This window comes from Mustela nigripes, chromosome 6, assembly GCF_022355385.1.
Source record: "Mustela nigripes isolate SB6536 chromosome 6, MUSNIG.SB6536, whole genome shotgun sequence".
In the NCBI taxonomy this organism is placed as follows: Eukaryota; Metazoa; Chordata; class Mammalia; order Carnivora; family Mustelidae; genus Mustela; species Mustela nigripes.
The window spans coordinates 108,562,042-108,577,203 of NC_081562.1; the positions used below are offsets into that span (position 1 = coordinate 108,562,042).

The window sequence follows — 15,162 nt, forward strand, 5'->3', positions numbered from 1 at the left end:
ACTGTCCCTGCTTTTCGGAGACGCAGCACCTCAGGTTAGGAGGAGTGAGGAAGCTGGAGAAAGCTTTACACTAACATTGTGTCCACAAGATTTAACTCCTAAAACTATTTCCTTGAACGCTGGACATTTTTTTCTTTCCCATCTCAAGTCTGCAAACTCCAAGTGCTCAAGGAAAGATCGAACTGGAAGAGACGGGGAGACCATGAATTCATCTTAAATGAATGTATTAGAGAGTATCTTTAAAAAGTCACGGTCACTTTCAAGCACCCCCAAACCATTTCACCCTCTCGCCCTCATGCACAGTGAGGCTACGTCCACTCCGGCAGCAGGACAGTCAGTCCCTTGCTCTGTGAGGCTGACACGTTCTCCACAGTGACCTGCCGTAAACAGAGGACCAAATCCCAACACTGGGTCACAGGAGACAAGAGGCAGAAAGTCACATAGAAACCAAGTCAATTTGGGGAACTATTTGGTCACAGGCTTCCACAACGAGGCTCTCCTCCGTCCCATGTGTGCACGTGAGCACGCACCATCTCTTTAGGGACGCTGGACATACACACGGACAAGGTAGCCCTCTCCAGGTGATTAGCTCATAATTAAGCAGGTGCCCTGGTGTCCTGTGACTGTACCAAAGCAGCGGGAACAGTGACCATCCCATCACTGAATCTCAGTGGGTCTGACCTCAGCACAACAGCTTCATTTTTTTCCCCACAAACAGTGACAAGATAGAAAGTCAATGTTTTCCCCTCTCTCTCTCTCTGCCTGCCTCTCTGCCTACTTGTGATCTCTCTCTGTCAAATAAATAAATAAAATATTTAAAAAAAAAAAAAAAAAAGAAAGTCAATGTTTGCAAAGGTCCCCTGTTTCACCTGCACCCCCACAGGAACCTGGAGCCCAGCGAGCTCCCTCCTGCCCTGGGTCACGCTGGTGCCGTGGGAGGGAAAGCTTCAACCCCGCTCCCTCACAACCCCTCACAACCCCACTGCCCTCACAACATCTCCAGGGCCCTGGAGGGCGGCTGTATCGTGCCCGTTCTGGGCACAGGGAGACTGAGGTCACAGAGCCTGCCCAGATCTGAACTCTGATCGGCTGGACCCACAGCCTCTCCGTCCCAGTAGCTGTTGCTAAGACACTTCTGGGTTCCGTGCTGACGAAGGTCAGTGCTGAAGTCAGTGGTCTTCTCTCTGGGAAACGCACAGGGCAGATAGCGGAATGGAACTCGACGGAACTGGGCTTTAAAGCAGGAGGACTTCACAGACTCGGGGTGCTGCGGACAGTGGAGAGGACCCTGGGGTGCTACTCCCAGCTCGGGGAGGGGGGGGGAGCCCCGGCCTCCAGGGGCAGGGTCCTCACGGGTGAGGGGAAGAGCCGGGGAGGGTTTCGTGAGCGGCGTGTCGGCCAGCGCGCTGGCCTGACCTATCCGGGAAGGCCCATCACAGCGGGGGACGGCAGTGGACGACACAGGACACGAGAGCTCGGGCTCCTGGCCACTGACGCTCTGGGGACAGACCACACTAGAGGAGGAGCAGAGGAACCTCCCTCAGCTCTCGGCCTCCCCCGTCCCCCGCCTGCAGGAGGCGAGAATGGAAATCAGCTGCGCCGGAGCGCGGGTCGGCCGTGCAGGCCCGTGCAGGAAGCTTTCTTGGGGGAGGCCCGGCCAGGGCGGACGCGGCCGTCTCCCTGCCCTGCCCACCCGCAGGGCCCTCGTCACTCGTCCACATGGCCAGTGACCGTGACACCCAGCAGCCGCCGGTGATGCATGACTGACAGCAACTCCGAGCTCCCGGCGCTTCTACTTCTGCCCCGTGACCTCGTCAGGGAGCACACACCTCAGGACGAGGGTGTCACTTCAGAGGCTTGCGGACCTCGATGACGGGAGACGCGGGAGGTCGCCGTGAGCGTGCACCGCATCTCAGGCCCTGGGTCCCGCCAGCGTGGACGCTCTGCCACGTCGCCCTGTGCCCCGCCGCACCCTCTTGGCGGGAAGAACTGCCCCCCGGGACGTCCACAGGGTTAGTCCCAGAGACCGGAGACCGTGCTGCCTCCGCTTTCCGTTCGAGCCCTCCATCCCCACCGTCTGACCATCCCCAACGCTCCAGGACGCACGTGACACACAGGGCTCGGACGGGCGTCCACGGCTCCTCCTGAGTCACAGGACCCGTGTTCTTCCGCGTGCCCTCACAGAGCCTGCGTGTCCCGTGTGTGGGGATGGACAGCAAACAACCGCACAAATGCTACCCCAGCAGGGATTGGGGGGCGACTGCTCAGCTTCGGAATCATAAAGGTCTAATATTGTACCGTTTCCAAGTACCTTCTGCAGGGGTAAAGCCTAGAAGTCCCACCTGGAAATGCCGATGACCCTGCAACAAGTTACTTGAACTCTTCGAAGCCAAATGTTGCCACGGAAGAGTATCCGAGGGAGGGTGCGGCCGGGAGTGGACCTGGGGCACGGTGCTGCCCGTGTCTGCCCTGGGCCTCTCGGACGGGCGTCTAGCTCGGGGCTCGAACCCTGACTCCTCTTGCACAGCAGCATCTAAAACGAGGCCCACAGGGACCAGGCAGGCCTCATGCGGGACACGTTAGGGGAAGGCAGGTGGCCCTCTCGTCTCAGCATTTGGACCATCCGTGTGAGGCTGACGCCCTTCCCACAGCACAGCTTCGGGGCACCTCCGGTGTCTGTCTCTGGGACGCCAGCATACCACCCCGCAGACTGTGCTCAACAGACACAGCCTGACGTCCACGGGGCCCGAGAGCCCTGCTGGGGATGCCCACTGTGACTGGGGGGGGTACTCCCGGCCTGGAGGGTGTGTGCACGGCTGCCTGGACCGCTCCTCAGCCTCCACAACCCCGCTCCCCCACACACGGACGCGGGTCATCGGGGGAATGCCGGGCCACTCGCTCCGTTGGGCAAGGCTCCCCGTCCACTAACGGTGATCGCTAACTCCCTCGTCCCCTCGCTCAGCAGCGTGACGACCCACGGGTGTCCGCGGCCGAGCGGAGGATGAGGCATGCGGTGTCTGGCCGTCACAGTGCCTTCACCAGGCGCCTGCGAGTCCTTTCTAGGAGACCCCAATATGCAGATCCATGCTGCTGGGTCCCAGCCCAGGAACAACCACGAGCCGGCATCGCCGCAGTCACTCAGTGGGGGGCCGCGGGCATCCAGCGACGTCCTCCTGGCGGGGGCGGAAGTTCCTGGCAAGGGTGTCATCTTGCTTGTTCCTCCGCCTCCTTCCCCCGCTGGAGGAAACGGACAAGCGCTCATAGGCTCACCTTTCGTTTTTGCTCAAGGCGGCTTGGGGAGCTGCACAGAAGGGGACTTCACCCGTGTTTTAATTTTTGATGGAAACACCTTCACACAAAATTTCAATTCCCGTAAAGAAATGTGGGCAGACCGCGTTGGGCTCCCTCACTCCCTCTCCCACGGCCCCTGCTCGAGTTCCCTCTCTAGGTGTCTGTCAGATGAATAAATAAAATATTAAAAAGAAAAGAAAAGAAAAGAAATGTAGGCAGAGTGCTGGCAGCTTTAAAAGGTGCCACGTGGTGCTCAGGCTTCTGGACAGACCGTCAGAGAGGCAACTGCGGTCACCCTGCCCGGTCTGCGGCGGTCTTAGCGCACAGTGGACTGCCCCAGCGGGAACCACACGGAGGTGGAGCGGGCACGGTTCAAGCCGAGTGGCGCGGCTCTCCTGCTTGATCCACCGGCAACGTGCGCACCGCAGAGAGACGCTGCGCTCCTTCCCTCGCTCGACGGCCCCCGCACGCCGGCAGCCAAGAAAGAAACCCCCAAGCGCACCGTACCTGTCGTGTCTCAGAGCTCGCATATCAACATAGACGGTGGTTGGGTCAGGTCCCGAGGTCCCCTGCAAGCAAGGACACAGCGCGGTTAACTCACGTTTGTGGGGAGCCCTCTGGGTCTGTGCTTCCTAGTAGTTAGCGAGAATTTCTTTGGTAAAATCGCAAACCAAGCAAAAACTAAAAAGCACTAGACCCACACCTCTCCAAGATACCCGTTCGTTTCTAGTTTGGTAACCTCTGCTCTGAAAGGAGGGGCTTAGTCGACTGCGCTGGATTTCCACAGGGCTGGACTCTCCACCTAGCTACGAACATCAGAAGGAAAAGAGGCTCTGCGTGTTGCCAAATAGAAAAAGGCTGAAGCTGCCGAGACGTCCGGCTAGCAGGCTGTCGAGGACAGGGGGCTCCGCTCCTGAGAAGCTCCTACTACACGCATCCCAAAAGGTGTGTTTCTAGAGGTCAAGATACTGAAGCAGAGCATGGGACCCGGACTGACAGCTGGAGAAGGAAGAGGTAAGAGATAGTTATCTTGTTCTGTTTAGCTCTGCCTCTGCCTTGGCATTCCTCCAGCCGAGGGAGGTTATTTTCGTCCGGGACACGGGTCGGGGAGGTGGCGCACGGATCAACAGTGCAGTCCCCGGGAGAGCTCCGTGACCAAGCTACCGAACACGGGGGGCAGAGGTCTGGTCTTGGCAGCACAAATCCCTTCAAAACCTGCTGGGTTGACTTCTGACCAGTGACTTCCCGCCACCCCCGTGCACTGCGACTGCAGCTACATTAGAACCGACAAGTGGAGCCGTTTCTCGGGATTATTCAGGAAAGGATCTTAATCTTGGGTCATGAGAGACTAAGCTAAACACGGCTTCCCCGGGCCGGCCGCGTGCTCAGCATCCCGGCTGCCGGTCTCCAGCTGTGAGCACAGAGCGCCGTCAGCCTCCGCGTGCAAGGTCACGCCCCGTGTTACGCCGAGAACGTTCTCTCCCAGCGACGGCTACTCACGGAGCCGTGCGACCGACCAGTGCCGAGGGCAGCACTGGTCCGAGGTTCTGAGTAACAGAAAGCACGTAACCACAGGCGGCCAGTTAAGAAGTAAACAAATTGGAAAACAGGTCACCAAATGTGGGACATGAAGTCAAACGGACAGGACCCCAGACAGGCAGAGACCAGCAACAGGAGCGTGTGTCGCGAGCCTGCGACGTTCGAGGAGGTCCGAGAGCGCCCGTCCGTCCGCGGCCCGCGCCCCGAGCCAGGCTCCGCACTCGACTTCTAGTGTGTCCCAGTGCTGGAGGCTGACGAGACGGTGCTGGGTAGGGGCACTGGTGTGGATGAAGAGGAGGGTCCCCTAGCTGCTCGGCCCGCTTCCACCGCCTGTGGGCTACAGCGGCAGGGGCAGGACGAGAAGAAAGGAGAGACCACCGGACCAGCGGAATCACAGACACGCAAACGAAACAACCCAACAGTTACAATGGGAGGAGGAAGAGGCGGAGGGGCGGGGGAGGGGGAATGCAAAAAGCAGGAACAAAGTGAAAAGAAGACCAAAGCCAACGTCAAGCATGGAAATCGTTAAAATCAATCACGGTACCATTAACGGCTAAAAAATCACAAAACTTAGATGTCAACAAACCCACAGAGCAATAGAGGGGAGCGCCAGAAGATGGTCTCAGGCCAACCGACCCGAGTCACCGTTCACCACGCAGGGTCGCTGGTAGCACCCGGTATTTGGATTGCGGGAGGCGCGTGGGTCCTTTTCCTTCCGGAAGGGAGGAGGGGCGTGGATCTGACGGGCAGACTGGTGACGGCCCCTCTCTGCAATCAACTCCTCTGGCGCGCACGCGTTTCAACGAGGGGTGCCGCCGACATGCGGACTGGTCCCGAGAAGCCAGGGCAGGAACGGACACAGGTTTTCTCTTCCCTCCGATGTTCCTGTAACATCCGTGTTTGTCTTGCTCACGTCACCGTGAGAATGCAGAATTGACACAGGAGACCCAAAACAGGTGTGAGTCAGCTGTTCCCGTCACCACAGGGCGTCTGGTCAACAGTGGGCTCTTGGTAGGGTTTCCGGGGCATCAGAAATTCTTTCTGTGTGGATTTTCCACCGTGTGGGGTTGGCGCCCGAAGCCCCGCATGGTCCTGGTCTGCTGCAGCTCCAGGGCTCCGAGGACCATCGTGACGGGCAGCCGGATGTGCTCCCGGCTGAGTCGGGATGCCGGCCCCGCCCCGGCACTAGAGAACCGATAAGAGATGCCCAGGTCGGACGGAGGCACGAAGGAACTGCGTCCCAGGCTCGCACACGGGCCAGGCCCGCTGTCACAGCCGGGAGCTCCCCCTCCTGAGCGCGTGCCAGAGTCGGCCCCGCTATGACGCTTCCTCCTGGTTTATTCTTCTGTTCCGTGGTTTTGGGGCCCCTCCACCCCACTTAACATCACTGACATGGCCGCGGCCGAAACCTTGCGGGACCCATGCAGGGCCATGGAGCGTGTGGGTTTCCCCAGGGAGCGCGTGCGGATGCCAACCCTCCCAGCAGCGCCATTGGGGCCCTGGATGTGGGACGGTCGCTGGCACCATCTCTGACCCGACCCCGCAGGGCCCGGGCGCAGCCAGTCCCAGGAGGGCAGCCGCACTATCAGGTGGTCCGCGGGTCTCCTGGGCTCGGCCGTGACCCTCCCCGCCGCAGGGAGACGCTGCTGCCACCCGGGGCCGTTGAGAACAGCACCGCCTGCAGATCCAGACGATGCCTCGACGCTCAGTCCCTGCCTTCGCTGCGGGCTCCGCGGCGACCAAGGCAGTGGCTTTCTGGGCCGGGAGCCGTGGCCCGACACCAAGAAGGAGCGGCCGGGGAACTTGGTCCGCACCCGGAGGCGCCCGCGACGTTCACCCGACCTACCCAAGCCCAGTGCCAGGTTTGCAATAATCCCCTTCACGATTCCGCGAATCCCAAATACTCCAAATATTAACTGGAATGAAATGAGCCCATCTTTTCTCTAAATTAATTTAATTCACAGATTTTTGTTGTGATGGCTCAAGGGTCAGTTTTCTCAGAGAAAAATATGTATGACTAAGAATAAATTTCCCAGCTTGTTGGCACACGGAGGGACAGCTCAGCATCTGCGGCAAAATCCCGTGTCGCATCGATAAGGGATACACGGAGAAGGAGCGGAGGGTTAGTTTATAGGTGTTTCCAGGCTTCAGAAATCCTAAGGTACGAAAAATGGAGATTTCAGGATACATATGAGGGAGTATGAATTTAACAAAATTTCCTCACTTGCACAGAATGAACTCTGCCAAAAACGTAAGCTGGTGTTTCTTTAAATTAGGAGAGCTCTCATGCGTGAAAGTGCTCCCGGTATCTAAAGTCATCAAATATTTGCAAAAAAGGACCAGCAGGAAAGAAAATTCACTCATTCCAAGTGGAACTTGCTCAGGAAGGAAGACAAGCATGTTTGAAATTTCAGGTCACAATAATGGAAAAGGTCTGCACTGTACAGGTCGGCCGTACAACTACGTCGCAGACGGACACATTCATGTTAAGAATCATTTTTTCGGGGCGCCTGGGTGGCTCAGTGGGTTAAGCTGCTGCCTTTGGCTCAGGTCATGATCTCAGGGTCCTGGGATCAAGTCCCGCATCGGGCTCTCTGCTCGGCGGGGAGCCTGCTTCTCTCTCTCTCTCTCTGCCTGCCTCTCCATCTACTTGTGATTTCTCTGTCAAATAAATAAATAAAATCTTTAAAAAAAAAATCAGTATTTATAAGAATCATTTTTTCTCTGGTACAAAAGTACGATGTCAGTTAGGCCCCGAGCGGTTCTTGGAACACAGCGGTCATACTTCAGTCTCGGCTGAAGAGATGCAGACGTCATCCTACCCCAGCACAGAGCGCCCAACACCTCACCCCGCCACGGGGGCGGCGTGACCTGGTATCAGCCCATGCCCCGCGCTGGACGGACCCACTGCGCTGCGTGTTGGAGGAGCCGAGGCAGTTAGCATAAACGGGGGCCGGGGAGGCGGTGTCCCCCAGGGCAGGTTATGGGGAGCACGAAGCAGACCCCGCGCACAGCACGGGCTCATCGCGGACGGCCTCGGAGCAGGGGTCCCTCCTACAGGCTCCCTCCGGCAGCCGGCTCCCCTGGCGCTCCCAGCCGACCTGTGCGGCAGCGGTGACCGTCTCACCGTTTTAATGGAGGCGTAGCTTACAGACAACTGAATGTGCAGGATTTCCACGTTTGACTACAGGAGTCTGGACAGTCACGTACGCCCACGTAACACCCCCTGCCCCCGAGAGCACCTCCGACCCCAAAAGGCTCCCGCGGTGTGATTTCTCACACCACACATTACTCTGTTATCAGATCGGCATAAAGTAACACAGCGTGTGTCCCTTGGGTCGGCCGTCGCTGCGCACGGCGGCTCTGGGGCCCGCGATGGCGCCTGTGGAGCAGCTTCCCCTCCACACTCTGGGACGCGTGCTGCTGTGGGAACGTTCATCTGGACCTGCCCGTCCTGCTGCTGGGGGGCATTTGGGTCCTTTCCGGTCTGGGGCGATCACAACCGCGCCTGGGCAGTAGCGTCTGTGGGTGGGTTGTGTTCTGGGTGCGCGTCCCGACACGTCGGCTCCCCGGGTTGACGCGCACGGAGCTGCGGGAGAAGCTGATTAGTGTGTCCCCGAAGCAGCAATGATTAGGGGTTCCGGCTGCTGCTCACCATCTCCTCTAGTACCGCCAGCCTTGCTGAGCGAAACGTTCTGGGCGGACATGGGGAATCGCTGATTTTTTTCAAAATGAGAGCAGGATTTCAATGGAGCACATGTTATGCCTTCCATCATCTTTTGGGAGCTCATGAGCAAACGGCAGACGCACCCGCAGGAGCCGCACGTCCCTGTCCTGCGCCGTCCTGCACGTCCCTGTCCTCGCTGTCCTGCGGGCTCCAAGCTGCCCGCGCGAGCTGTCCGTCCGCGCTCTCCTGCAGTGACGCATCCGGAAGACGCGGAGCGCATTCTCTGCACCTCTCCGCCCTCTGTGGGTCTCCTTCTGCCGAGCATATACTCAGGGCTTTGGCGGATTTGTCACACGTGCTCTCACAAATACATTTTCCCAGTCCCTATTTTTTCTATTAATTTTCTTAAACATATTAAGATTAATTTTAATCTTGGTAAAGTCCACTTTTTCTTGTTCTCCTTTTTTGCTTAAGTGCTTGTTTGTGCCCTAAGAAATCTTTGCACATCCCAAGTCAGGAAGACCGGCTTTCGGCTTCCCGGAAGCCGTATTCTAGACCTGCCGCCACTGACATCCGGGTCCGTGATCCACCCAGAATGGATTTTCGTGTGTTCTCCGAGGAGATGACACCATCTAAACCTTCAGTCAGTCCAAAACATTCGCCAAAAACCCTCTTCTTTCCCTACAGTGGACCTGGTGGCGCGGCTCTACTTCTGGATTTGTTCTCTTTTTTCCAGGTTTGCTTTGTTTTTGTTGTTCTGCTCTTCTCTGTTGGTCTCTCCAGATGCCAGGGCCACGTTGTCCTGACTACCCCGGCCTTACGGGAGCTTCAAAGCCAGCAGCAGGTCCCGCCGCACGGTCCTTTCTCACGACTGGTGATTCTTCTCGGTGGTGTGCGGCTGACGGCAACCCGGGAAGCATTTTGTCGGTTTCCTCGGGACAAGCCTTCTTAGACTGTGGTTGGGACGGATCAGTGGGGGGGGGGGGAGTGACCTTAGAAATACCAACCCACCGGCTGGGCGTCTGTCTGCCTTCGGATCAGGTCATGACCTCAGGGTCCTGGGACGGAGCCCCGCGCTGGGTCGCTGCTCACTGGGGCGTCAGCGTTTCCTCTCCCTCTGCCCCTCCCCCGCTCATGTTCTCACCAATAAATAAACAAATCGTTGAGAAAGTGCTGACCCACCCACTCCACGACTCTGACACACCCATTCACTTATTAGGGTTTCCTCTCTTTCAGCACTGCTTTGGGGTTCTGGTGGACACCTTTAACCGCACCTTTCATTCTCAAGTACTTAAAGGTTTGGGTATTACCGTAAATGGCATTTACACAATTCCGTCTCCTGGTTGCTCAAGACTACTCCAGAGGACGATGCTTTACTTTTGTTTTAAACCCAGTGTGGTTAACACCCAGTCTCGCGTGAGTTCCAGGGCACCGAGTTCCGAGCATTCCTCAGTCCGCACCGAGAGGGCTGCGCTCGGCCCCGTGCTCCCCCCGCACGCCCCACCTCCCCGCTGGTAGCCACGTCTGTTCTCTGCATCTAGAGTCTCTGCTTTGGTTTGTCTCTCTCTCTTTTTTTTTTCTTAAATTCCACACATCAGTGAGCTCACATGGTGCTGGTCTTCCTCTGACTCACTCACTCGGCACAGCACACTCACTCCCTCCGCACTGTCGCAAATGGCACGGTTTCACGTTGTTTTACGGAGCAATACTGCATCGTGTGTGTGTGTGTGCGAACGTCCGCGCACCGCATCTTCTTCACTCATCTGTCGTTGCACACGTGGGCTGTTCCCATATTCTGGCTACGGTAAATAGAGCTGCCGTAAATACAGGGGTGCCTAGGAATACCATTTTTTATGTAGAAGCTTTTAAAAAAGATTTTATTTATTCATTTGAGAAAGACAGACACAGAATACAGAGGCAGAGGGAGAAGCAGACTCCCCACGGGGGCTCGATCCCAGGACTCTGGGATTATAACCTGAGCACAGGCGGATGCTTAACGGACTGAGCCACCGGGGTGCCCCTGTGCTATTCCTAACTTTACACATCAGCAGTTGTGGTTTTCGTTCTACAGGAGTTTTCATGTGCACTATTGGGCAGTCTGCAAATCCCAAGTTTACGTCTCCATCTCTAGTATTCGTACTTTCTATTTTTGTGTCCCATCACTTTGGCTAGGACTTCAATACAATGCTGATGTTCCCGATTTTAGGGGAAAAGCTCTCAAAGTGGACGACTGAGAATGAGGGTCTAGCTTTTCGTACACTTTTGTCTTCAGACGGAAGCAGCTCCCTGGTCTCCCTAGTTCTCCCATGAACGAGGGTTTCCTGCATCAGACGGTCATGCTTTCTCCTTCACTCCATTACAGTACGGTGAATTCGACAGTCTTTATGGGGCAGCAACCTTGCGTCCCGGAGCGAAGATGTGCTTGGAGATGACGCTCTCCATGTCTCTACACGTCGCTACATCCAGTACGCTACTATTTTGTTCCGAATTCTTTCCACATGAGCTATTGGCCTGGGTTTTTAGTTTCCGGGGATTTTTGTCAGATACTGGTGTCTAGGTTATGCTCACTTCGTAACACGTGTTAGGTCACGTTCCCTTCTCCTCTATCTTCCGAACGAGTTTTTGTTTGGAATCACTGGTCTTTTCCCAGTGACACCATCTAGGCCGAGAGGTTTTCTTTTTCTCTCCTGTAAAGGTTTTAGATTACGGATTCAATTTCCTTCACATATATGAAATTGCCTTCTTCTGAAATGACCTTATTCACCCCTGGAAGTATTCTTTGTGAAATTAATAAGGTTTGATATGCACGTAGCCGCTTCAGCTCTCCGGGAAGGTTAGTGCGGAACAACTTTCCTGTCCTTGTGCTCAATCTTTTTGTCTTCATGTTTAAGAGGAGTTTGTCTTAGGGTCCATATAGTCAGGATTTTGCTTTTTAAAAATCCAGTCTCACAATCTCCGCATCTTCCTTGGGGTGTTTAGATCCTTTGCAGGATGTCGGACCCTCTGCTCAGTATTCAGTCGGTCCCCTGCACCGCCCCGCTCACAGGTCCCTCCATCCCCCTGTGGGCCGGTAGGCTACCGGCTGCTGGAGGAAAACCGGTCTGTGGTCACTCACAGCTCACGGCCTGCTCACGGCCCACCTGCCGGGGCACTGCACCGCCCTGAACGGCAGACGCACCTTGTGACGGTCTGTTTCCATCTCCTCCCCTGCTGACCGCTGGGCAGCTGTCAGACATTATACACCCCACAAGCTAACACCACCTTTGTCCGAGCTGTCAGTAACCTTGTAAAGAGATTTAAAAAGTGCAAAAGATCTTCCGTGTCTCTGCAGCTGCCATTTCCAGTTCTACTCATTCGTCGTGTGGATCCAGACAGAATCTGGTATCATTTCTCTTCTGCCTAAAGGATTTCCACTAATATTTCTTCCTGTGTGGGTGTGTGGGCAGTAAATTCTCAGCATTTCGTTGTTGTTGTTCTTATGGCTGAAAGAGTGTCTATACAGCCTGTGATCTTGAAAGACATTTCGGCTGAGGGTCACATTCTAGGTCGACGACTCTTCTCTCCCGGCACGTGGAGACGTCTTCCACTGTCTCCTCTCACGTCACTTCTGATGGGAGCACGGAACGATCCCTATCTTTGTTCCTCCGTATGTAACCTGACTTCTTTTTCATCTGGCTGCTCTGACGATATTCCCTGTATCACTGGCTTTGAGCAACTTAAGCAGTTCCCCTTATGTTATGTTGGAGGTAGCTGAGCTGTGAGATCTGCGGGTTCAGACCGTCACCAAGTTTAAACTAGTTCTTCATGTGTATGTTCCGGACCTCCGTCCCTCTTCCTCTGTTCTGGGGACGACAAGCACCTGTACATTAAGTCACCTGAAGTTCCCCACAATTCAATGGTGGCCTTACCACTAACATTCTTTTCTTTGTTTTATTTGTAAAGTTCCTGCTGCCATGTCTTCAAGTTCATCAATTCCATCATCGTGTTTTTCATCACAAATACTGTAGTTTTCGTTTCTAGAAGTTCAGTTTGTCTTTTCCCCTCTTTAACATTAACGTGTCGACTCTCTGGAATCCAGTTCAAAGAACTCTTCCAGTATCCTTGTCTATAAATTCGACATCCGTATCAGTTTAGCTCAGTTCTCACTTACTCACATTTCTCCTCATTGTGGATGGGTGGTATGTCTGGTAATTTCTGATAGTACGTTGGACATTTTGACTTGCCAGGTGCCGGATATTTTTATATTCCTGTAAATATTCTTGACCTTTGCTCCACGCTAAATTATTTGGAAAAATCTTTTCTTCCCAGGTCTTGCTTTTAATATCTGTGAGATGAGCCCTCAGCAATGCCTCATGAATTCGGAGATTTCCAGCCTGGCTGCTGGGAACAAGCCATATTCACTCCAGCCCTTTTGGCTGGTTCTCTGTGGGGCTCTGAGTGGTTTTCCGACACGAACGGATGCTGACTGTGTTCTTAAGATGACTCGCCGAGCACGCTCTACAGCGCCTGAGGGGCTCTCCGGGGATCCCCAGAGCTGAGTCTCTTTCCTCTACAGCCTCCGTCTCTAAGGACTGCAGCCACCTTTTGTCTCCTCAGACTCTGCTCCATGTCCTGCACTCAAAGAGCTCACTGGGCTGCGGTGACCTAGAGAAATCACACGGCCAAGCTTGCTTCTCTCAGGGCTCTTCCTTCCTTGTGACCTGACATCCCGGGTCATGCTTCATGTATTTGACCATTCTTTATTTGTTTAGCAAAGAGGATGAATCTGGTCCCTGCTACTCCATCCTGGCCAACAGAAGACCCCAGCCCTATTACATGTGAACTTGCCCTCCCTCCATCACTCCTCTCTCAGATGTATTTAGGTGACCTGCACGCAATAACGCTCATCCGTAAGTTGACAGGTTGATAGACTTTGACAATGTGTAGTCACGGAACCACCGTCACAATCAGGACACAGAAAACCTTTACCACCCAAAAGGCCCCTCCTGCCTCTTGGCAGTCAATTCCCTCCCCTGGCCCTCAGCACCGGGCAACACTGATCTGACTGTTGTACCTACAGTTTTGTCTTATCCAGGAAATCATAAATAAACTCGTAGGGTGTGCAGACCTCTGTGTCTGGCTTCCCTCACCCGGAAGACTGCTCTGAGGTCCAGTCGTGCCGTTCCCTGCAGGAGCGGTCTGTCCCTCCCACGGCAGGAGAGCAAGCTGCTGCATGAGCAGAGCACAGCCTGCCCGCCCGCTCTCGGGTGCTGGACGTGCAGCTGTTTGCAGTTCTTGGTAATCATGAACGTATCTTCCGGGCACATTTGTGTGCGGCCCCTGGGAGGAAGAACAACTTCACTTCTCCGGGGTGAACCCCCAGGACAGAACTGCTGGGTCACAGGCAAGTCACGTTCAACAGTACAGGAAACTCACAAACTGTTCCCCGAAGTCGCGGGGCTGTCCCACATCCCCAACAGTGATGCCTGTGGCCGCAAAAAGCACCCCATCCCCTGCCAGCACATGCTATCTTCGGCCTCCCTCTCGTCTCGGACTAGTGATGGGTATTGCCAGCAGTTTACCAAACTCGCTAAGTTTTTGTAAAGAGTCAACTTTTCACTATACTGTTTTCTCTTTGTCTTTGTTCTATTTAACTCATTTCCACATTTATTTTTATCTTCTCCAACTCTGAGCTTGAGTTTTTTGCTTTTTCCTAGATTTTTCTGAAGTGGAAGTTGAAAGAGATTTTATACTCTCCTCTTTCTAATACAAACATTTACTGCTGAGCCCTAGGTTAGGTGCAACCAACAAAATCTGACATGCTGTGTTTTCATTAACAATCCTCTTCAAGTACGTTCTCATCTTCCTCATGATTTCCTTTTTTATTCATGTGTAATCAGAAGTGTGTTGTTTCATTTCCAAGTATTTAGGAATTTTTCTGGCCATCTTCCTGTTATTACTAATTTAATTACATCACAGAGAATATACAGTGTGACTGTGGTCATTTAATATTCCTTGAAAATTGTTTTATAGTCTTTCTTGGGGAGTTTTTCATGTCTGACAAGAACAGCGCGACACCTGTTGGTGTCTGAGTCAGCCTGGGCTGCCGTCACAAGATACCACAGACTGCGCATCTTTACGGGGATTTATTTCTTCACAGCTCCAGAAGCTGGAAGTCTGGGCCCAAGGAGCCAGCCCAGCTGGCGTCAGGTGAGTGCTCTCTCCGGGGCTTGCTGACCACTGCCCTCCTGCCGTGTGTTCCCATGGCTCTTCCTCAGCGTGTGTGCGGGCAGAGTGCAGCCCTGCTTTCCTCCTTCTTCTTGTAAGGACATCGGTCCTATCAGATCAGGTCCCCACCTCTAGGACCCTTTTAACCGTTGTTTCGCTTTCATGGGTGCCATGTCTCCCGTTACAGTGGGGTCGAGGCTGGAGCGTATGAATTCTGCAGGGACACGACCAGCCCACATCAGTGTCTCTCCTTAACATCAGTTACCTCAAGTTAGGCCACAGTGTTGTTAAAATTTTCCCTATGCTGATATTTTCCTCAATTTATCAATTACTGGGAGAGAGATGTTACAGTCTCTAACGACGACTATGAATTTCTTTTTTCCTTTTGAATTCTGTCAGTTTTGATTCACGTATTTTGAAGCCCCTTTCAGGTGCATTTAGGATTTTTGTTTCGCGGG

At 54.4% G+C, this 15,162-nt stretch overlaps 1 protein-coding gene across 2 annotated transcripts in view; it reads right to left on the bottom strand.

The window, feature by feature from the left end:
* DIP2C (disco interacting protein 2 homolog C) overlaps window positions 1-15,162 on the bottom strand; it is a 345,413-nt gene that overhangs the window by 21,135 nt on the left and 309,116 nt on the right. For both annotated transcript variants that reach the window (XM_059403972.1, XM_059403973.1), the window contains one exon: window positions 3,799-3,860. In XM_059403972.1, the coding sequence (XP_059259955.1) occupies window positions 3,799-3,860 (62 nt within the window). The remainder of the gene's footprint in view (window positions 1-3,798; window positions 3,861-15,162) is intronic.